This window comes from Symsagittifera roscoffensis, chromosome 5 (genome assembly GCF_963678635.1).
Source record: "Symsagittifera roscoffensis chromosome 5, txSymRosc1.1, whole genome shotgun sequence".
Classification (NCBI taxonomy): Eukaryota; Metazoa; Xenacoelomorpha; order Acoela; family Convolutidae; genus Symsagittifera; species Symsagittifera roscoffensis.
The window spans coordinates 1082101-1106621 of record NC_087066.1 but is presented as its reverse complement, the minus strand read 5'-3'; the positions used below and the strand labels follow the sequence as shown (position 1 = coordinate 1106621).

The 24521-nt window shown below is 37.9% G+C and overlaps 1 protein-coding gene across 6 annotated transcripts in view; it reads left to right on the top strand.

The window, feature by feature from the left end:
- The window catches only part of LOC134845590 (V-type proton ATPase 116 kDa subunit a1-like), a 32720-nt gene extending 8552 nt beyond the window's left edge, over window positions 1–24168 (top strand). For 2 of the 6 annotated variants that reach the window (XM_063862551.1, XM_063862552.1), the window contains exons 7-14: window positions 829–1042; window positions 1163–1302; window positions 1498–1740; window positions 1959–2123; window positions 2457–2723; window positions 20559–20900; window positions 21049–21341; window positions 21586–24168. In XM_063862551.1, coding sequence (XP_063718621.1) covers window positions 829–1042; window positions 1163–1302; window positions 1498–1740; window positions 1959–2123; window positions 2457–2723; window positions 20559–20900; window positions 21049–21341; window positions 21586–21679 — 1758 coding nt within the window. In that variant the 3' untranslated portion in view covers window positions 21680–24168. Of the gene's footprint in view, window positions 1–828; window positions 1043–1162; window positions 1303–1497; window positions 1741–1958; window positions 2124–2456; window positions 2724–3510; window positions 3526–4639; window positions 4673–9479; window positions 9513–20305; window positions 20504–20558; window positions 20901–21048; window positions 21342–21585 lie in introns of all 6 variants that reach the window. The other 4 variants (XM_063862554.1, XM_063862553.1, XM_063862555.1 and 1 more) reach the window with 4 other exon arrangements.
- Window positions 24169–24521: the final 353 nt, after the last annotated feature.

The window sequence follows — 24521 nt, the reverse complement described above, 5'->3', positions numbered from 1 at the left end:
GCGAGTAGCAAGCGTTATTATTTCGGAAGATAGACTTCTTCTTGTAAACAATTTGTGCATGAAATCACTGAAGCATTTTTTTTTAATCTGCGTTTTCTTCAACCAACCCATATTTTGAGCAAGTTTGCGTTTCCAATTCTCGTTCTATATTTGTTTTTTGATGTTGGTTTTAAGTTTACCAGCTCCGTTTCGATATAATTTCGTTTTTGTTTTCGTGTTTTGTTTACTCAGCTTTAAGGTTTTTCCTTTCGTCTTAGTGGCATCATTTTGTATCGTTGGAGGAGTGAGACAAGTTTCATATGCGTGTGAGTCTTTTGAGGAGGTAAGTTCAGACTCTCAAATAGGTCGTGATGGTTTTAATTATCAGGAAGTCTTCAAGTTGGCTCAAATTTACTTTCTGCGGTTTGATTGGTGATTTTTTTTCAAGTTCATTTCCTATATTAGAAGCAAAGCATACTCCGCTATCAAACAGCGAAAGCGTTAAGGTGTCGAAAAACAAGATCGAATTCTACTTTCGAAAGTGGAATTTAATTTTCAAATTTCCCAGCGAAATAAAAAATTGTACTAATCCAGTTTTCTCAAATTGAATTGGTTTTTATCAAAAAAGTATCAAACATCAATTTTTCTTGAAATGCAAAGATTTTCACGGTCATCTGTTTTTTATTTTTTAAGGTAATCTAAATGCTAGTTTTGTCATGCTATGTTTGCTGTATCGCAAGTGATGCGAAGCTCTGCTTCGCCTCTGTGTTGAAATTGATCCGGTTTTCGAGTAGAAATCTGTAGTAGACATTGAGTGATTTGTTGAGTGATGTGTGTGTGTGTGTGCAGGTGCAGTGCTGGATCCCCGTCACTGACATCCCAAAGATTCAGGCGGCACTGGATAAGGGAACTTCGGACGCCGGATCTAGCGTGCCCAGTGTGTTGACCCAGATCCCCACCAAGGAGCAGCCGCCGACTTTCAACAGGACTAACAAGTTCACTGAGGGGTTCCAGACCATCATAGACGCATACGGAGTGGCCTCATACCGGGAAATCAATCCCAGTAAGTCTGCATTGATTATGCAATAAGTAGCCAGATGGATGAAAGCATATTTCTGTTGCCGAATGGGAGCAAATAGTGTGTACATTGTATTGTGGATATAGGATTTATGTGTGCGTTTAGTGCCATTCACGGTGATCTCGTTCCCCTTCCTGTTCGCCGTGATGTTCGGAGACTGTGGCCATGGACTCATCATGGCGCTCTTTGCCGCTCTCCTCATCTGGAAGGAGAAGCAGATCATCGCGGCCAAGAGCAAAAACGAGGTACACTCTCATAAACAGACCAGACAAGAGCACACTTTTGTCCTTATTCATGCTTCAGCAATAAAAGGACACATGCTTCATTCGTAACTGATCAGTGGGAACAAAATAACTAGAAAACAAGACAGCAGAAATAGTAGAGTCACTTGTGATAGCATATGTGTGATGTGAGAGTGTAATGTTGTTGTGCTGTGTTAGATCTTCTCCATGTTCTTCGGAGGTCGCTACGTCATCTTCCTTATGGGCGTGTTCTCCATCTACACTGGATTCCTCTACAACGACATCTTCTCCAAGTCCATGAACATCTTTGGCAGCCAGTGGGGCATCCCTGCCCACGTGGCCGAACAGCTGTCCACCAATAGTGACCGGGAGAGTCTAGTGCAGCTCATGGTCAACGACTCCTTCGGCTCCAACTCCCCCTACCCATTCGGAATAGACCCGGTTAGTGCCACTTACATAAAACATCGTACATTATACGCCTCCCCCCATCACCATACGCACAATACAATCAATACACTCAATGATGTGACATGTGGTGACATAATTCTTGTTTTTGGCAGCTAGTACTATTACAAAAGTAGCAGTGTTTTACTTGCACAGCTGTGATCTTATGCAAATGTGAGGAATGAACTATCGTGGTGTGACTGTGTTGTGTGTAGATCTGGCAGGTGTCGGACAACAAGCTGGACTTCCTGAACTCGTTCAAGATGAAGCTGAGTGTGATATTGGGAGTGATGCACATGCTGTTCGGCGTCTGTCTCTCCCTCCTCAACCACACGTACTTCAACAAGCCACTCAACGTCATCGGCGAATTCATACCACAGGTGAACACTTAAACACCCCCCCCCCATCCCATCCCAAACACACACACACGCTTCCTCTCTTTGTCTATCAATCATTCATGTCCATCTATTAAATTAATGTATTTTTATGGTACGAGGGAGATTACGATAAATGGCAAGCCTTGAGAGAAATAGCTTTTGACGCGGTCTGAGATTTTATTGAAATTGAACCGCTTAAAGACCGTTCAGATCACCTTTTTGGGGTGTGTTGTGAAAATACGCGGTCACAGTCTATTCGGGATTTGTGGAATTTGTGTGGTTAGTTTTGCCTTGGATGTCGCTGTATGTGTGTGTGCGTGTGTGTGTTGTGTGTAGGTGTTGTTCCTGGGAGGTCTGTTCGGGTACCTGGTGTTCATGATCTTCTTCAAGTGGTTCGCCTTCGACTACAGCAACTCTGGAGTGGCGCCCCAGTTGCTCATCACATTCACCAACATGTTCATGCTGGGAAAGCCGGACAACTATCTGTTCAGTGGACAGTACACAGTGCAGGTCATACTGCTGCTGGTGGGGCTGCTCTGTGTGCCCTGGATGCTCTTCTTCAAACCCATCATGCTCTACATACAGCACAAGAACCCAGCCGCAGTCAGTCTCTCCCTATCTCTCATTTTCTCTATGAGTAAATCACTATGTGTAAACCACTCTGTAACACTCCAGAATGATCAAAAATGGTCCAATCCCTATTCTGTGTCTTCGAATTGAGTGGTGTTGAGTTTAATCAACGCTTCAATCAACCCTGCCTCTGTTTTAAACTGCTTGAAACAAAAGAAAAAAAAAGGTTCAAAACAGAATAAAAACATGTTAAAAAATTAAATAAGAAATATTACGAAAATTTTCCAGTTTTGCAAAAGTTTGCCGCAATTTGTACTTCCCATTTATTTGCTCTTGCGTTGAGCTACGGGTTTGTGCGAAACCAACTACATGTACGAAGCTCAGGACTTTTTGTATTAACAATTAAATTGTTGAGTAGATTGTTTAACGGTAGCTTTTTTCATGTTTTTCTGATAAGAAAGTAGCAGAAAATGGGTTTTATACAAAAAGATTAAAAACGTTTTATTGTCTAATTGGATACAAAACCTTTTAAACAGCCACCCTGCAAGCAACTGATATAAAATGTAGCTGAAGTGGCATGCGGCTGCCTGCCTCTGCAAAACATCCGGTCGGTCCTCGTCAGCAATGATATGCACTGTTAAAATAAAACATGACATGAAGCAGTTGGAAGGAGCCGCTCATTTTCACGCCTTTTTCTTGTCTTCTAAACGTGGATTAGCTAGGCCCAATTTATAGCTAGACGATTCTATTTGGTGCCATCCTATTGGCCAATTCACTTCCAGTTTCCACATTCGGCCTCACTTTCTCTTCTCTTTTGCAGGTGTACGCTTTCCAGGTTTGTGCGCTAGAGTCGAATGTGTAAAACGCACGCCTATTTTAGTTTAGACGCAATGCACTACGAGCAGTTAGTGAAGGAACTCACACCCCATTCACCTGACAGAAGCAATCATCTAGCTGTTAGAAATGCATCCATGCATGCAGCTATAAACAAGAATGTTTTGTTCAATTTTAACCTCAATGAAGATTTATTTTAATTTTTGGGCTGAGATGGAGGCGTTCAACAGTGCCGAAAAAGGCGGGAAAATTTCAGAATAATTTACACGCATTTTCTAAAGAGGGGGAAATTACTGGCGCTAATTATCAAAGAACATCACTCCAATTTTGGCGACAATATGTCTGCAACTGCGAAGTAAAAAATTATTTTGGCGCCAAACGTGTAAGCTGCAAATTTTCTCGCTCAAGTCTTAAAATTTGACTCAAGATTGTAAACGATCGCTGTTTAATTTTTGATTGCCGCACTTAATATGTTGAAATTTGTTAAAATTTTCGGCACTGTTGAACAAACTTTTCATTTTCGGCACTGTTGTACTGCCCCGTTGAGATGCATGAACAAATTTGCCTGTATTTTTGTTCCTCGTTTGATTTGATGCGCTACCGAGTTTGAAATTGTGGAAAACCTAGTAAACGGCCGAGCTGTAAAATAGGAATGAATTTCCTAAGTGCCTTCAAGTAGCAAATTTCTCACTGAAAGAAAGACTGCTATGTGGCTGTGTGTTTGAAATAGAAGGTGCTTTCCGGTTAACAGTCAATTTAGCAATATATCCCCCCTCCCCCTCCCCATATGTGTTCATAGCACGCAATCGATTGACCGGCTGAGAAAAATTTTTGAAAACAAATTATCTTAGGACTGTACGCAATAGGCCTTTTTTCATTTAAGACAGAAAAAAGGCGGCTTTATATGCATCAGTTTTAGTATTTTTAAAACTCTTGAATGTGTGATTTGAGTTTTGATATTGTGAAAATAGGTGAAAGTACCTAATGAGCTACCCCCCCCCCCCACCCCCCGCGCGGGAATGGAAAGAGGTTGCTGAATTGATCGTTCATTAACTTTCTTCCAACAGTCTGTTGGCTGTGTTTTTTTTATTAGCGAGTGATTGATTCTATTTAAGAAAGAAAAAAGCAGCCGCAGCCAATTGGCCAGCGTGAGTCTATTTTCCCTTCCCTATCCCCTATTTCTCGGGGTGGGAGAGAGAACATATCGTTCTATTTTTCTGGTGTCATTTTACTAATAAAAATGAAGAGTCAATTTCAAGCAAAGAACAAATACATCTTGTTAATCAATTCTGCGTGAATCATCTTATTCAAATGAATCAACAATTTTCATCCTCTTGTATTTTGGAATCACGAGCAAAACAACGACCAGATTTTGTTCAGGTTTTCTCCAAACTGTATGATCGAGGTATAAAAATAGTTTCTCCAAACTTTGATCGAGGTATAATAGTAGTTTCTTCAAACTGTATCCTCGAGGTATAACAATATTTCTCCAAACTGTATGATCGGGGTGTAATTATAGTTTTTCCAAACTGTGTGATCGACGTATAATACTAGTTTCTCCAAACTGTATGATCGAGGTATAATAATAGTTTCTACAAGCTATAATCGAGATGTAATAATAGTCTCTCTAAACTATGATCGAGGTATAATAATAGTTTCTCCAAACTGTATGATCGAAGTATATTTATAGTTTCTCCAAACTTCGATCGAGGTATGCTAGTAGTTTCTCCAAACTGTATGATGGAGGTCTCATAGTAGATTCTCCAAACTATTATCGAGGTATAATAATTGTTTTTCCAAACTGTGTGATCGAGGTATAATAATAGTTTCTCCAAACTGTATGATCGAGGTTTAATAATAGTTTCTCCAAACTTTGATCGAGATATAATAGTAGTTTCTCCAAACTGTCTGATCGAGGTATAATAATAGTTTCTCCAAACTGTATGATCGAGGTATAATAATAGTTTCTCCAAACTGTATGATCGAGGTATAATAAAAGTTTCTTCAAACTTTGATCGAGGTATAATAATAGTTTCTCAGAGCTATGATCGAGGTTTAATAGTAGTCTCTCCAAATTATGATGGAGGTATAGTAATAGTTTCTCCAAATTGTATGATCGAGGTTTAATAATAGTTTCTCCAAACTTTGATCGAGCTATAATAGTAGTTTCTGCAAACTGTCTGATCGAGGTATATAAATAGTTTTCCAAACTGTTTGATCGAGGTATAATAATAGTTTCTCAAATGAATGATCGAGATATAATAGTTTCTCCAAACTGTATGATCGAGGTATAATAATAGTTTTTCCAAACTGTATGATCGAGGTAAAATAATAGTTTTTCCAAACTGTGTGATCGACGTATAATACTAGTTTCTCCAAACTGTATGATCGAGGTATAATAATAGTTTCTACAAGCTATGATCGAGGTATAATAACAGTCTCTCCAAACTATGATCGAGGTATAATAATAGTTTCTCGAAACTTTATGATCGAAGTATATTTATAGTTTCTCCAAACTTCGATCGAGGTATACTAGTAGTTTCTCCAAACTGTATGATCGAGTTCTAATAAGATTCTCCAAAATATTATCGAGGTATAATAATAGTTTTTCCAAACTGTGTGATCGAGGTATAATAATAGTTTCTCCAAACTGTATGATCGAGGTTTAATGATAGTTTCTTCAAACTTTGATCGAGATATAATAGTAGTTTCTCCAAACTGTCTGATCGAGGTATAATAATAGTTTCTCCAAACTGTATGATCGAGGTATAATAATAGTTTCTCCAAACTGTATGATCGAGGTAAAATATTAGTTTCTTCAAACTTTGATCGAGGTATAATAATAGTTTCTCAGAGCTATGATCGAGGTATAATAGTAGTCTCTCCAAACTATGATCGAGGTAGAAGAGTAGTTTCTCCAAATTGTATGATCGAGGTTTAATAATAGTTTCTCCAAACTTTGATCGAGATATAATAGTAGTTTCTGCAAACTGTCTGATCGAGCTTTATAAATAGTTTCTCCAAACTCTTTGATCGAGGTATAATAAAAGTTTCTCAAATGAATGATCGAGGTATAATAGTTTCTCCAAACTGTATGATCGAGGTATAATAATAGTTTTCCCAAACTGTATGATCGAGGTATAATAATAGTTTTTCCAAACTGTGTGATCGAGGTATAATAATAGTTTCTCCAAACTGTATGATCGAGGTTTAATAATACTTTCTCCAAACTGTTTGATCGAGGTATAATAATAGTTTCTCAAATGAATGATCGAGGTATAATAGTTTCTCCGAACTGTATGATCGAGGTATAATAATAGTTTTTCCAAACTGTATGATCGAGGTGTATTAATAGTCTCTCCAAACTATGATCGAGATATAAAAATAGTTTCTCCAAACTGTATGATCGAGTCATAATAATAGTTTCTCCAAACTTTGATCGAGGTATAATAATAGTTTCTCCAAACTGTATGATCGAGGTATATTAATAGTTTCTCCAAACTGAATGATCGAGGTATTATAATACTTTCTCCAAACTGTATGATCGAGGTATAGTAATAGTTTCTCTGAACTGTACGAGCTTTTTCAAACTGTTCAAAATCGTTTTAGAGTACCTGGCGCGGATCGAATTGAAAGGAATTCCTCGGTCACCTTGTCTTACATTTGCGATTTTATATTAATTAACTTCTATATCTTGCGTTTTAAGGTGAAGTGACGTGCTGCCATGCCCAAATTCTCAAAAAAAATTTTTGAAGTGCCATTCTGCAAAGCTTTATTGAATACTATGATTTCACTTTTCCCACTTCCTTTGCGCATATTTTTGTTCAGTTTGAGTATTTGTGTACTGTCCGAACTCAATTGCATGTGTTTTATCCGCTTTAGTGAAGCACAATGATTGGAAATCGGTATTTTCTATTAGAGCGTGTGTTAGTTACCTAGGACAATCGGGTATATGCCGCAGTTGCGAATGCATTCTCGCATTCTAGAAGTCTGTTTCTGCTATCGGCTAACTCTTTTTTTAAAAAGTGTACCTACTTATTGTTTTTTCTCAAGTTTGAAGGCTTTTTATTGCATTTGTGTTTACGAAATGCAGCGTGAACTCTTTAGATACTCAATTTTCTCATTGACGCAGCCTTCTTACGTTGATTTTTTTGCCGCACAAGTTTTCCGTTTTTTGCTTTCCATTCATTTTTAAATTCAGTTTCATCTGGTCAAAGATAAGCAACATTCGCTTTATAGTAGCTCAAGTTCAAATGGCGCGAAACAGATTTAAACTACTCACAACTCCCAGTGTAATAAAAAATTGTCCATTGATCGTGTTTTCTTAAATTTTTGTCGTTTTTAAGAGTCGATGAGCATAGTTCAGACTCTTATATAGGTCGCGATGATTTTCAGGAAATCCTTAAAATTTGTTCAGGCTCAAAGTTACTTTTTCGCGGCTTGACTTTTGATTTCTTTTAAAAAAAGAAGGCAAACTCCACTATCGAACAGCGAAAGTTCAAAGGTCACGAAAAATGGATCAAGTGACCCCCCCCCCCATGTAAAATGCTCAATTCTGATTGGCTGAAAATTGCTAGCTTTGGGGGGAGGATGTTAACTTGGTCCCGAAAAATGTGGTCGACCTCTAGTTTTGACAGTGGAATTTAGTTTTCAGATTTCCCAGTGTAATTAAAAAGTTAACTAATGATCCAGTTTCCTCAATTTTCTTAGCCGTTGTTCTTGAATTTCAAAGAGCTTCAAGGGCACATATTTTTTTCTTGCGTTGATTACTCTTTTCGCACTGTCAGTTTGCTATGTTACAATCTACCCGCCATGACAGAAATGGTTTCCGGTCGATTTAAATTGATTTTAAATCGATTTTAAATCAATCCAAATCGATTAACCATGTACATTTACGAACCTAAATGGATTTTAAATCGATATAAATCGATCTTTTTGAAAATTTTAAATCAATTTAACTCTCTAAAAAATCGATTTCGATGGATTTTCCGACTCACTAAAATCCATCCGAATCTCACTTAAATCCATTTTAAATCGACCTTTTTGAAAATTTTAAATCGATATAAGTGTCTAAAAAATCGATTTAAATCGATTTCGATGGATTTTCCGACACAGTAAAATCGATTTTTTGCTAACACGGCGAAAAAAACATACCCTTCAAAAAAATGTTGCCATTTTTTATTGTCGATTTTTTAAACATAAACACTCGTGCCAGATATTATAGAATTCAATAAAATGATCCACATAAATCAGGTTTTAAACTCAAAAATGTGCAATAAATTCATAGAAAACCATTGTAAATCAGATTATGGGCAAAATCTTGTGTAACAAACCAGAAAAGGGTTAGGTAAAATTAAACTGTTTATCTCAATAATATGCAATAAAATCATAGAAAATCATGAAAGTAAATCAGATTTTAAGCAACAACTCATGAAACTAATCAAGAAAAGAGTTTTATCGATATTTTGGTCTTTTTATTTGGTCTTTTTATGCTACAATACGCTATGGATGTAAAATGAAAAATGATAGGCAAAAAGTAAATGCAATTAAAATTTGAAACCGATAAGACTCGAATGAAAAAAATCGATTTAAATCCGTTTAATCCCCTTAAAAATAAAAATCAAATTCAGACTGGAAAAAATGCATTTAAATTGAATTAAAATCGATTTGGATCAATTTTTTTAGCTGGGATTTAAGATCAATTTAAATCGATTTTAAATCGATCCAAATCAATCTTCATCTCTTTAATTTAATATTCGTACTTTTTTCATACTAAAATCGACCTAATTTTAATCAACGTACTTTTTTGCATACTAAAATCGATTTAATTTTAGTCAACGTACTTTTTTCATACTAAGATTGATCCTAATCCATTTTTGTCAGTGCGGGTACGTATGCTCAAACTATGACTCGCATTAATATAGTTAGGTTATGTCTTGTTGATTATGTTTGTAGACGGGTTCGAGTTTTGCGACTAAGCGACCACCTGTAAGTAACATCCCCATGTGTCAATGCTGCTTCTCTTACATTGGAACAAACAATATTTGATGCTATTTCCACTTTAAAGACTGTTTGATTATTTATCCTTCTGCTTCTATCTCTCGGGTGATAACAGTACTATTCTGCCCTGTACTAACGTGATGTTTTTTGCATTTTTTGAAGTTCTTAAAAATTTTGGTAAAGCACAAGAGCCTTCCCTTTTGAAAGAAAGTTCTTGACTATTTAAAAAGTTTTTTGAACAAACCCATGAACACATAATATACATCATGATTTTTCTTGCATAAAATTTTGGTCCATGGGTTTGCTTGAAATTTTTTCCCAAGTAGAACTCCAAGTGACTCTGCCTCAGTAATTTCAAGGTAATTACGCTTGGCATTCGCCAGTGTTATCAAATCATAACAAAGCAAATTTTTCGAGGTTAACGACTTGTTTTTATAGATTTATGTCGTGTAAACAGGCATGATTCTAAGCTTACGCGGTGGGGTGAAATGCTGGTGATATTATCAGCTTTTTACTCTACCGTGTTAGCTTTAAATCAACTCACATGCAAGATGCAACGATGCGGAAAACAACTCACATACAAACGCACAGAACTTGAAATTTATCATGCGTTTTCTCAAATTGGTTTGAATTTAGGTAAAAAATGATGAAAATGAAAGTTGCAGTGAGTTGTAGCAGAATTAATATGGTGCAACTTTTTTGCGAATTGCGGGCACAAAAATTTAACCAAGAAATGGGTCGTTTCGGCTTTTTTTAGACAATCAAGAATTGCGCAAAATCTAACCAAGAATTGTCAATGAATGTAGTTGTTTGTTTTGTCTTTCAGGAGGTATTCAATTTTTAGCATGCTCAAGTATGAAATTTTTGTTCCGATCATTTGAAAAGTGTGGAGAAACTTTGTATTCGGGTGTTTAGTTTTTTATTTTCCACGCAAATAATAATCAGATTGGGTCGATTAATATATTATATTAAAGCCCTTTCAGTCTTGATTCGAACGAAATTTAAAAAGTTTGATACATTTCTCAGTGTCGAGAAAAACTAGTTGGAAATTTTTGATTTTTGGACGTTCAGATTCTCACATAGGTCGCGATGGTTTTTTTAGGAAAACTCTTAAAATTTATTCAGGCTCAAATTTACTTTTTTTGCGGTTTGACTTTTAATATCTTTTTAAATTCAGTTCATTTTTTTGTTGTAAGGAAGGCAAAATCCTTTATCGAACAGCAAAAGTGTAAAGGTCAAAAAAACGTGATCGAATTCTAGTTTCGAAAGTGGAATTTAGTTTTTAGATTTCCCAGCGAAATAAAGACTTTACCTATCAACCTGTTGCTTCAAATTCAGTTAACTTAAGCAAAAAAGCAATTATAAATTTTTCTTAAGCAGTGGTAAGTTTTTCTTAAAATTGAAAGGTAAGGCAATCTATTTTTTTCTTTGAAATTCGAAAGTTTCTTTAAAAGTCAGTATTTTTTCTGTTTATTTGAGTTCATTGACTCTTGTCCAACTGTCTGTCGGCTATGTTTCAATTAATTGTTCCGGCAATTCGTTGAGTGTAAAGGAGCTTTGGATTCTGCTCGTTTTATCTCCAGTCAGTTTTGACTATTTAAGTCAAAAAGAAAGCTCGTAGAGGATCAAATGTGGTTTCATTATGAAGCCCGTTTGATTCACGTTCTTCTCTTTAATTCGGCCAATTTCATTGTTAATTGTTTCATGGTGATAACGCAGAGTTATTCAGATACAGGTTAATTATTTTGAAAAAAATTCAAAAAAAAATTAAGAAATATTAATCCATTTTCCATTGTGGTAAGGTGATGTAATGCTATAAGCTCAATTCAAAATATATCGTTTCAAGAGTTTAATTCAAACCGAAACTTTGTTTTCTTTCATGATCTACGGTTCCGTGAACCAGCTCGATAAACGTATCTTGGTACGCAGAGCTCAACAACTAACTAAACTAAACAGCGATCAACACTGCGTGACCTTGACATAACTTAATAACAATATATATAATTACAGATACCGATATGAGTTCCAAGGTTAGTGTGCAGCGAGGTTAACATGGTTACTGCACATACAGTATGTGCTGTACCACACTCCCCTTGGAATAACTAAATTTTATATAGTATACATATAAAATTTAAATAACTAAGAGTTTTAATACTCAGTTTAATTAGTTTTCAACGGATTTTGAGTTTTTCTTGATGCACTCATTCTTCACTTTTTCTCTGTTCTATTCTGATCTTCTATTTCGTCTTCATCAAAATATAGTGGGACCCGCCATGCAGCATTCCAGGTCTTCGTAATATCCAGTGCCTCGCTTCCAAACTTCCGACGAAAGAGATGTTTTTCGAGCAATCCCAATTTCGTCTCTACCGGCTTGTTGACATCAGATTTGAACGTTGCTAGTTTGACTCTGTATTGCTCTAGCGCTGCTTTGTTAAGATCTCTTATATCTTGATCTGTCGTAATTAATTTAATAGAATGTTTAACAGGATTTCCGAAACGAATTGGGCCTTTGTTTTTTGTCTGTCTTCCGCTGCGTCTAACCGGTACTTCACTCTCACCCGATTCATCTGAAAAACCTGGAGGCCCATTGCTTCCTTCCTCGCCGCTCATGTCCGCATTTTTCAGAATTGTTTCTGCCTCTTTTTGAACTCCGCTTTGGAACGTCTCCAATATCTTTTCTGCTGAACTATTTCGGGTGATTTCCTTACGTTTATCCTTAATTTCTTTTTTAGTAGTGGATGTACTTAAAGTACAGGCTTTCTCTGGAGTTGACAATTTGTTCGTTTCTTCCTCAGCTGCCTGGTTTCTCTGGCGTGCTGTTGCTGCAGCTTTCTGTTTCCTAGCCTCTTGACACGTTGGCTTTTATCCTCCTTCCCAGCAGCTTTGGGTTCTGAGCCCCCTGCGTTTCCCAGCACTGGACCGGCATTGTTGGGCTCAGCTCTCTTTACGGCCAAATTAAGGCCTCCGTTCACTTCTAATTCTTTCACTGTTACATTTTGTTGACTATCTTGGTAGAGTTCCACTGCATTTTCCAAGTTCGACCGTTTCTGTATCTCAGGCATTTCTTCGTAGTCGTTGTTCTTTTTCCTTGACCCGCCTTCTTTTTTCTTTGATTTCGATTTCGGCTCATCTCCATGTGGGCTTCGTCTAGATTGATCCTTTTTCGGGCTTTTATCTCTCATATCACAACTGTCGATTTTTGATTGGGTAATGTCACTATTTCTATAAATTGCCCCCGCAGCAGTTTTTACTGTGTGTGGAGTTTCTGATTGTTCTTTCCCCTTCAACGGGTTTGTTAACGCCTTTCCACTCTTTCTGTCTCCATCCTTTCTCATAAGGTTAGTCGAGCTTGGTTCCACCTCTTCGGGCTTATCCTCAATGAAACCGTATTCCCACGAATATAAGAGCTCTTTCCGTAATTCTGGGTTTATTGTACTCGTTTCGTCCACTATTCTTTTAATATCGTTAGCCGACGTATCCCTCCTGGTCGCGTTCCAACGAGCGTTCGCTTCTAATAATGTCCTCATTGCTTTCGGCCGGTCTCTGTCTTTAGCTGACTCTACTTCTGACTTGAAGGACTGACTTCTCTACTGTTTTGGCCCTTTTTTACGATTTTGACGTTATCGCGTGACTGGTCAACCCGTCTTTTCAACTGTGATGCGGTGAGGGCTGAACACTCCAGGTGTTCCTTATCTAAACGATCAGAGTTTTTAATGAACTTGTCCCTTAATATTTTGAATTCTGTTTTTGGAAGTCGTCCACTTGTGCTTCGAATGGAGAGCATTTTATTGTTTTTTGCTTACTCCACCTAAGATCTCGAATTATTGTGCTAAGAGCAAGTTTTATTGATGTGACATTTTCATCCAATAACATTACTCCCAGTCTTCGTTTGATGGTTTGAATGGTTCGCTCAACCAGGCCACATCCCCGGTGGTCCCCTACCGGACAGAATTTTTGTTCGATATTATATTCAGTACAGAACTTTTTCATTGTTTTGCCTTTAAATCCCAAAGACTGATCAGTTCGTATTGATTCAGGTATTCCGTGTGTATCAATATAAGTACGCAGAAATTTCACCGATGACTTTCCCCCAGTCGATTTTGTGATTTTTACTGAAGGAAATTTAGAATATCTATCTATAGCTGTAAGCAGGTAGATTTTCTTCCCCTTTTTTATCTTCTAAGGGGCCCGCATAATCTAATTGCAGTTCCTGCCCCGGCTGCGTGAGCACTGGAAGTGATTTTGACGCATTTTTTAGTATGATATTTTTAACGTTCTTACCATAGCGAGTACAGCTACGACATTCCTTTGCCATATTCACAATATCTTTGTGCAAATGTGGCCACCACAGGTATCGAGATACGTCCAACATGGCTTCTGGGTGGCCTCGGTGAATTCGTTTCAACACTGCAGGACGCAGTTGTCCTGGAACGGCTAATCTCCCATCTACTACGATGCAATCGTCTACAACGGCCATTTGATGCCAGAGTGAATTCGTATAGGGCCCCATCATCTCGAGTGAGTGGCGGTTTTTCCGTTCTATCACTCTCCTTAATCTATCCATCCATGTATCCTCCGTTGTTAGTTCGGCATGTAGGTTTCGGTCGAAAAGCTTCGACAAGTTGTGCAGGTTATTGTCTTCTAGTTGTTCTGCTTGTCGGAATTCTTCTTTTCTGGGTTTCCATTCGCTTTTCCGTCCCCCAACTAGACTAATCTCAGGGCTTGATATGGGGCTGTCGGCCGTAAGGTCCACTTCTATAACTTTCAAATCGTTTCTTTCTGGCATGTTCTTCTGTGGACTGGACATGTCTGTTGACGCTTCTAACTCCAGCAAACTCCCCGGTATCACTTTGTCTGCCCTTTCTGACCCTACTAAATCCCAGAAGGATATTAGCCTTTTGGGTTCTGATTGTGGGGTCCCTGAATGTGTTGCTGTTGATGTTGATTGTCCTGAATCCCTTTTCTGATTAGCGATATCCATATCATCCTCTGAACTGTCTCATTCGTGTCCTCGTTGTACTGTTCTCGTTCTCCGATATGTCGTTTCAGTCACTTGTTCTAGCATTTGATCTCTATTTCTTCCCCGTTCCACTATTTTCACTGTCGCTAATTGAGCATTTAGTCTAACTTGACTATAAGCGTAATTCAAATCCAATACCGTGAAATACAACGTACCGGCTGTATTGGCAGTTACTATTTGGCTTACTCCATCCAATAATTCGTCCACATTCGGCATCTGATATTTGTTGTTATACAGTTGCCTATTTATGGGTTTTGCATCTAACACCAATATAATGGAATCGTCTTTCTTTACGGTAATTACTATTGGAGCAATGAAACAGTCACTTGTGCATTTGTCAGGTTTTGTTATATGACCCTCTGATAACAAGTTCGATAATTCTGCTTGCATTTTTTCTTGTATATGTATAGGAATCCTCCTACCTTTTTCTTGAATGGGGCATAGTGGGTTTTTGAATTCTGTGTTCACCACGTGATTTTTTGATTCCCCTTTTTGATCAAATAGGGACGGGAATTTTTGGTTAAATTGATGTTGCATACCTTCCGACTGCTCGCACAGTAGCACGTCAAACCTGGATTTTTGTGAAGGTGCAGATTTCTGTGACGTCTGTATTCCCAATCTTCCTTGTAAATCTAATCCCAGAATACATCGTGCTCGGCGTTCTGTCACTAATAACGTTCTTATGTCACTTCCCACCCCGCTGACCTTATACTAGTACATAATGCTCCTAGTATTTGAATTGGTTGCTTGTTATATTCAACAAACTGTGTCGACAGGTTCAGTTCTTCAGCTGGGATGAATTTTTTCTTTGGAGCTCCCTCCATCAGTTGTTTTGCCGTTGTCCAATTCAGAAACGATACTGGACTTCCCGTATCGATCGTCATATTTATAATATGTTTGTCGATTCTTACCAACGCTTTCAACGCTTTTATTTGGTGTGATTTTGGGTCTCTTCTATTGTCATTTTTTCGAACATCTTTTGTATCTTTTATCACATTGTCTTTGACTCCTGATATTATTTTTACAATTTTTCCAGGCGAATCATGTAATCTGGGTTCGACCACCATGATTTCAAACTCCTCACAGGAATCAAAACTGTGAATTAAGTTGCACTCTTCCTCTGAGCTAGAGTTTTCTTCCGCAATCTCGTTCACTTCATTCGATCGACACGTTTTTGCAAAATGGTTTTGCTTATTACAGCTTTTACACGTTTTTCCCATAGCTGGACAACTTTCAGATGTCCTTCTCCAAATGTTTTGCCACATCTGGTACGTTTTTTTCAGTTCTAGTTTTTGTGTCTTTGTTATTGTTCCATTTCTTTTTGAATTGATCTCGATTCGATCTCCTATAATTCTGATTTTTTTTTCCAACTGCCATAATTGGCTGTTGTTTTATTTTAATCTGAGGCCCAGAGGATTGTCCTCATTTTGAGCTTCCTACTACAGATTTCTGAAACGCTTGTGTCGTTTGCTTGCTTTGTTCAAATTTAATAGCTCGTTTGAGTACTTCATCTGGTGCGAAAGTTTCAAATGTCAATGTATCTTGAAGTGCAGTATTCTTCATTCGTGATATGAATAGATCTCGCACCAATTCTTTCTCCAATCCACCCAATTCGGCCGTAGCTGCTTGTGCAGTTAAAGCCGCATGAAAAGACTCCAATGTCTCTCTGGATTCTTGTGTCCTGGTGAATAATCTGTATCTCTCGTACCTAATGTTTTTCGTCTATTCAAATGATACTTTAGCCAATCTCACCATATCTCTGAACTCAAATTTTGATATTTCAATATGTGCATTTTTCTGTACGAATTTTTTCTTTCCTTCTGTGCCTAACGCCAGAATTAAACGACACGTAAGTCGTTTTTGAACTTCGTTGTAAAACAGATTATGTCCTACCTTGAGTCCTCGTTCCCTTCTCTCTTCGTTTTCGAGTATTACTCTGTCACTTCTTAGTCTATCTCTCGCCTCCCGATCCGTTACTGCCTGGGCAGTTTCATTTTCTCCTGGAGTTTCAGGGCGGGGCATTGGCTCATCAATTACTTCTTTCGGTTCTTCTAGTAATATCTCAGGATTCACACTTTCTTTGACCGTCACTGCTAGCATAAATTGATCCAACCAAATTTTGAAATTCCACGGTTGATCCGAGCTAGCTGAGGTCCAGAACACTGGGCTACCCATGTCCGTTCGGTTATCCTGTGCCATGAATCCTGCTGGCTGCGCCATGTGGTAAGGTGATGTAATGCTATAAGCTCAATTGAAAATGATATAGTTTCAAGAGTTTAATTCAAACCGAAACTTTGTTTTCTTTCATGATCTACGGTTCCGTGGACCAGCTCGATAAACGTATCTTGGTACGCAGAGCTCAACAACTAACTAAAGTCTAAACAGCGATCAACACTGCGTGACCTTGACATAACTTAATAACAATATATATAATTACAGATACCGATATGAGTTAGTGTGCAGCGAGGTTAACATGGTTACTGCACATGCAGTATGTGCTGTACCACATCAATCAAAAAAAAGTTTCTCAAGAATAATTGCGACAATTACTAATTTAACGGTGCCAATTGCGTTTGGTGACGTGTTTTTCACCAAAATAAACTTCAGCACAGAGAAACGAGTGAAAATATTGGATAATGTTTTTTGACATGTTTGTTTTGTTTGTGTTGTATCGCTGTTGGTGCTAACCTCCGCTTCGGCTCCGTGTTAAAGTTGGCGTTCTGTTAGGTCTTTGTTGTTCGATTTGGGGAAGGAACCCGTTCTTCTTAGTGACATTTTGTATAATTCACGAATATTCCTAATTGACTTCACTGTTTTTCACATCTATCACCATTTGATTTCGATTTGAAGTTCCTTACCTGGTGCATAACATCGACCTTCAAAAAACGTGTATCTGAGTTGAAATGGTTGAATAGCTCTCCAATAAGAATGTATGCATGGCTGGAAATGTGGCGTCATTTCTAAGTTTCACTCGTGGATTTAATTCAGAAATTCAGCTTTAAAAACACCTAATGATCAGTTTTTTCAAATTGATTTTTGAAATCGAAAGAGCTCTAAGCTGACGTAGATTCTTGCATGAAAGTTGAAAAGAAATGGAGTAAGAAATAGTAAGAAAAATGTTTGGTAGTGTTTTCTACTTTCCTTTGATCATTTACGTTTGTTACCTTAGCTGTATGTTGGCTATATTGATTGTTAGTTGAATGATTCTGTCAGAATTAGTTCTTCGAGGGATATACATATAGCTGATTACACTATAGGAGGGTGTGTGGTCAATTTACACAGCCTTAAATACGGTGTCCAATACCGGAAAGTCCAATCAGATCTTTTTGTATTTTCTTTGTGCTTTTCTTCTCTTAAAGCTTCTGATTAATACGTCGTTGTTCCCTTGTTCATGTGGGGCTGAGATTGACTTCTTATCATGTTGGTTTTGATTTTGCTTTCGTTTTTTTTCATCGAAATTTTGTTTCCACTTAAAGTTGAATGGTTTGATTGATTTATGAAAGATAACATTGTTTCTGTTTCAAAGTGTTCTGAATTCTTATTCCGATGAAAGCGTGGTTCTTACGATTTAACTCAGAATGTTTTGAAACTCGGTTTCGAAAGCTTGAAAACAAGGCCATTTTTGCTGTTTTTAAAACAGGTGTATAATCTCGTAAGAAGTGAGCGTGAGCTGCTACACAATTGTATATTTTGGCTGGCAGATAAAAGATTTGCAGATAATGTTTTGCATACAATGTTTGAGGCTCGACAGTTGACCAACTCTGAATAGAGGAAAGCATTGAAGTGGGTTTTAGAACGTTGCCCCGAAGTCCGAGATGAATATATGTCACATATATCGGCGAATAAAATTTTCCTGTTAAAAATTTTTGAATAATTTAAAACGTATGAAATACTTGTTAACCTTTTTAAACCAGCCCTGGATGAAAGGAAGAATGAAGCGAAGTTTATTTGAAGCTTGAGTGGCTAATCGCGTTGTTGGCTTTAACTCTTTTGTCTGAAGAAAGGACAACTTATGTATTAATTTGTGAGGATAGGGTGAAAATGTGAGAGAAAGCGCACCAGAAGATCTCGCTCAATGGATTTGAATGTAATTGAGAGAATAAGTAGTCTTATTGTTCCGACTTTCGATACGAAAGTAACGGAATATTTGTGCTCGGGGTTGGTTTTTTTTTCTTCAAGACAAATTTCGACTTTTTAACTAGCCATTTTTGACGGAACTTTTTTTTATCATTCAAAAGGTATTGTTGTCCTGAGCTTAAATAAGAAAATATATTTCACCTGCGATCATTTTTCGTAAAGTTATGGGGGTTTAAAGATTGCCATTTTGCCCAATTTGGGACAATTAACGCGCAATATAATTCGCGCTATTAACGCGTAAGCGGAGATTTAATCCGTCTTAGAAATCGTTCCAAATTGGTCGAAAGAAGCTGATTTGCCATAATTGATTTGGTACAAGGAGCGAAATCTATCCTTTTGTATTTTATATGGCGTGTGGGGGGATGATTTTCAAAAAAAAAATTCAAATTTCAGAAAAAAAATTTTCATTTTTTTTTATTAAACCTATTTTTTTGTATGTTATTACTGCTCTATAAACCTTAAAAGCCAGTCGGAACATTCAGGGCTTTGCCCTGATAGGAGCAGTCTTGTTTAGTTTAGCTTCTCTTACTAGTTGTAGCATGCTGCTCATCAATCAAATATATCTCTCTCCCCCTTCTACGCATCCAATCATTCCAAACATATTACTGTTTTGTTTCTCTTTCTTTTTAAGAGTCGATGAACGTAGTTCAGACTCTTATATACGTCACGATGATTTTCTGTTTTTTAAACGTCTAAAAGTCTAAAAAAATTGCTGTAGCTCACTCAAATTTACTTTTTCGCGGTTTGATTTCTTCGGTTCAGCTCGAAGCTTTGTTTAAAGGAAGGTAAACTTCACTGTCGAACAGCGAAATTGTTATGGTCACGAAAAACGTGATCGACTTCTTGTTTCGAAAGTGCACATTAATTGACGGATTTGCCAGCAAGTTAAAAATTTTACCTATTGATCCAGTTTTCCTAATCATTCTTTGCCCAGTGTCAATCATAAATTGTTCTAGAAGTTTAGAGAGCTTTAAGGTCATCCATTTTGGAAATTCAAAAATTTTTCGAAAATCAAGTCAGTATTTTTTTTTCATTTTACTTGCGGCGTTCATCGGCTCTTTTCCAACTGTCTGTTGGCTGTTTTAATTTTCCAAATGACCTGTCATTCTTGTGACAACATTATGCTCCACATTATTGCTGCATTGGATTGAAGACATCGCATTTCATTTAACTGTTCCATGCAATGTCATCAACTCATGTTTGCTATCCGTGCATGATACTGGTTGTCACTCGGTGCTTATGCTGTCCTGATATGCGCCGTTAGCCAGATGGCTTCATCGGATGGCAGAGGGGGCGTGTTGTCACACTTACTGACACCAATCCTCTCATAACCCACATGAGATTATTAGTTGAACATGTTTGTTTTCATTTATTGCTTCAGCTAAGTGAAGGAAAGAAAGACAGAAAGAAAGAAAGTATCCAAGGGTGAACAATTTGAGATAATAGAATTTTCTTCTGTAAATTGGGGTTGCGTGGGCTGATGCAAAATACATTGCAGTTAGTGAGTGAGAGAAAAAGGCAGTGAAAGCGGCGAGGGTTCGAGTGGGGAATGGGTTGTAGCATGGGAAGAAAGAGAGGTGTTGTTTGATTTTGTGGGTTGTAAGAGGGGTCTGTGTGTTGGCAGGGCCTCACGTTCAAAAACTTGAATAACATTGCTGACGAGGACACCGAGGGTGCTCAGGGTCTCATCTCGCACGACGAGCTGGCCGATGAGTGTGAGGAGTCACACGTCATCTCCTCAGAAATGGGCGCCCCCCAGAGTAACGGGGCAGCTGCCCACAGACAACAGGCGGGAGCAGGGGGGCACCACGAGGAGGAAGAGGTGAGGCCTCTTTTGCTGTATTGACTAACTGTGCAGTTTTGTCGTTTGTTAATAGTCGAAGAGGACCAGAGACAAAGGCGACTACAGCCAGCTGCCGCAAGGAGAAGGAGAAGAAGAAGAGGCGGAGAGGGGGATGCAGGTGCAGTTTGCCAGCCCCTCAAAGAAGAAGAAGAAGAAGAAGAATGAGAAGAAAAGAGGAGACGACCAGAGGGGTGCTTACACCTCAATGGCAGTGCACAGTAGTGACAGTGAGGGCCAAGGAGGGGGAGGGAGAGTGGGAAGGGGAGGTGCAGGTGCAGAGTATGAGTCGGACGATGAGCAGTTGATTGTGCCCCCTGTGGTTATGCAGACTACCAAAGTGGGGCAAGGAAGTCACGGGGACAGTGAAGCAGAAGAGGTTTCTCATATTCTCCCCCACACAAATGAGCACAAACAGTTCACTCCAAGAGCAATGTTTATTGTGCTGAACAGCAATGGCGTGTGTTTGGATGTAATAAGTCTGTTTAGTGTTCATAGGTGAGGGCAGTGTGTGTCTGTGTGTTTAGTTTGAGTTTGGCCAGATCATGATCCTGCAAGCGATCCACACAATCGAGTTCTGTCTCGGCTGCATCTCCCACACCGCCTCTTACCTCAGACTGTGGGCTCTCTCCCTGGCACACGCGGAGTTGTCGGAGGTGCTGTGGAGCATGGTTATGGCGGTGGGACTCAGTTCCGGTTATGGTATGTTGGGCTGTGTGATGGTGGTGCCAGTGTTTGCCGCCTGGGCAGTGCTGACCATAGCCATCCTCCTACTCATGGAAGGACTGTCTGCATTCCTACACGCACTCCGTCTCCACTGGTATGTCAATTAATCAGACTAGCAACATGCACACCCTTATATTTCATTACACTCAACTAGTAGGTCATATAATCTCTCATTATACGTACTTGCAATTTCTACATCCAAGATGTAACTCCTTTTAACTAGTAATATAGTCATTACTTTTTCTCTGGTGGTGTCCGCAGTATCCGAGCAATATGATATGATATGATATGATATGCCATGGCAGTAAATAAGGTTTGTGTGTGTGTGCTGCGTGTAGGGTGGAGTTCCAGTCCAAGTTCTACCACGGGGACGGTCATCTGTTCATGCCCTTCACATTCAAACACATTGTTGACAACCCACTCGAGGAGTGAGAGAGGCCCGCATTCCTACAATACAAATACACAATTGAGAGAAAGAACCACTCAGCAAACGAACTATACACATTAGCTATACACTCGGCACACAAGTAACTTGGAGTAGAGCGGCTCCATCCACCCACAGCACATTCAACTGACCACAATCGACCTCTTAATCAGAAGAGAAGAGAAGAGAAGAGAAGAGAAGAGAAGAGAAGAGAAGAGAAGATACACAAACCAAATAAACATCACCACTGACTAACGAGACGAACTTGCTCACTATCACCTTACTGGGGCTCCCAAATGTGACTCATACATAGTCTTTATGATAAATGTGTACCTGCCTATATTTCACGTGGCATGCCATCCATTTTTACACTCAATATACTATTGGCGCAAGATTCTTTTGGCTATACTTATAGAATCTGTTTCTCATGCAAATCGATCATTTCAAATTATTCCCACTCATCGACTCTTTCTTTAATAATCTTGCATGAAGTTTTTGCGTTAATTCTAGAGCTCGTTAAGTGCATTCAGCATTTTATGAAAGCCTAGAGTTTTGCACTTGTTAATTACCACTGTGACATTAGATTTTCTAATTGCAGATGCTCTTTATCTCTCTAACTAATTATCGCTGTAACTCAGTTTTATCCGAATCATGCGTGTTGTATTCATTTACTTCAATTGCTGCAATCACGCAATGTAATCCTAACTTTTCAAAACGCAACCTTGAAACTAAATATTTATTCTATATACTGGGCTACACTGTCTTTGCTAGAGAATCTAATTTAGGGGAATTGAATTTTTATCTATAGCAAAAATAATGATATGAATGTAAATTATTCAATTGAAATATAGCACAGTTTTCTTTTCACAAAATGTAGTCTTTCCACAAACTGATGGAGTGTTTCACAGACTATTTGTGTGTATTGAGAAGCGTTTTCCAAAAGTTTTTGTTAAGCAAAAATTGATTCCGTGCTGAAAAGGAATAGTTTGAGAGATGAAGGCATCGAGTTCTGTTTGATACTCAATTTTTTTCTGGCAGTTTGACCATTAAGTTTAACTGAGCGAATCGACTTTTTGTCCTGTTCCTTTTTTAGCATGAATTCTTGAAAATTGTTCCTAATCAGTTTTGATTTTTTGCTGATGGACTTGTTGTTCCGACTTTCGATACGAAAGTAACGGAATATTTGTGCTCGGGGTGGTAACGGTTTTTTTCCTCAGACAAATTTCGACTTTTTAACTAGCCAATTTTGTCGAAATCGCTCATTTCAAATTATTCCCACTCATTGACTCTTTCTTTAATAATCTTGCATGAAATTTTTGCGTTAATTCTAGAGCTCGTTAAGTGCATTCAGCATTTTATGAAAGCCTAGAGTTTTGCACTTGTTAATTACCACTGTGACATTAGATTTTCTAATTGCAGATGCTCTTTATCTCTCTAACTAATTATCGCTGTAATTCAATTTTATCCGAATCATGCGTGTTGTATTCATTTACTTCAACTGCTGCAATCACGCAATGTAATCCAAACTTTTCAAAAGCAACCTTGAAACTAAATATTTATTCTATATACTGGGCTACACTGTCTTTGCTAGAGAATCTAATTTAGGGGAATTGAATTTTTATCTATAGCAAAAATAATGATATGAATGTAAATTATTCAATTGAAATATAGCACAGTTTTCTTTTCACAAAATGTAGTCTTTCCACAAACTGATGGAGTGTTTCACAGACTATTTGTGTGTATTGAGAAGCGTTTTCCAAAAGTTTTTGTTAAGCAAAAATTGATTCCGTGCTGAAAAGGAATAGTTTGAGAGATGAAGGCATCGAGTTCTGTTTGATACTCAATTTTTTTCTGGCAGTTTGACCATTAAGTTTAACTGAGCGAATCGACTTTTTGTCCTGTTCCTTTTTTAGCATGAATTCTTGAAAATTGTTCCTAATCAGTTTTGATTTTTTGCTGATGGACTTGTTGTTCCGACTTTCGATACGAAAGTAACGGAATATTTGTGCTCGGGGTGGTAACGGTTTTTTTCCTCAGACAAATTTCGACTTTTTAACTAGCCAATTTTGTCGAAATCGCTCATTTCAAATTATTCCCACTCATTGACTCTTTCTTTAATAATCTTGCATGAAATTTTTGCGTTAATTCTAGAGCTCGTTAAGTGCATTCAGCATTTTATGAAAGCCTAGAGTTTTGCACTTGTTAATTACCACTGTGACATTAGATTTTCTAATTGCAGATGCTCTTTATCTCTCTAACTAATTATCGCTGTAACTCAATTTTATCCGAATCATGCGTGTTGTATTCATTTACTTCAACTGCTGCAATCACGCAATGTAATCCAAACTTTTCAAAAGCAACCTTGAAACTAAATATTTATTCTATATACTGGGCTACACTGTCTTTGCTAGAGAATCTAATTTAGGGGAATTGAATTTTTATCTATAGCAAAAATAATGATATGAATGTAAATTATTCAATTGAAATATAGCACAGTTTTCTTTTCACAAAATGGAGTCTTTCCACAAACTGATGGAGTGTTTCACAGACTATTTGTGTGTATTGAGAAGCGTTTTCCAAAAGTTTTTGTTCAGCAAAAAATGATTCCGTGCTGAAAAGGAATAGTTTGAGAGGTGAAGGCATCGAGTTCTGTTTGATACTCAATTTTTTTCTGGCAGTTTGACCAGTAAGTTTAACTGAGCGAATCGACTTTTTGTCCTGTTCCTTTTTTAGCATGAATTCTTGAAAATTGTTTCTAATCAGTTTTGATTTTTTGCTGATGGACTTGTTGTTCCGACTTTCGATACGAAAGTAACGGAATATTTGTGCTCGGGGTGGTAACGGTTTTTT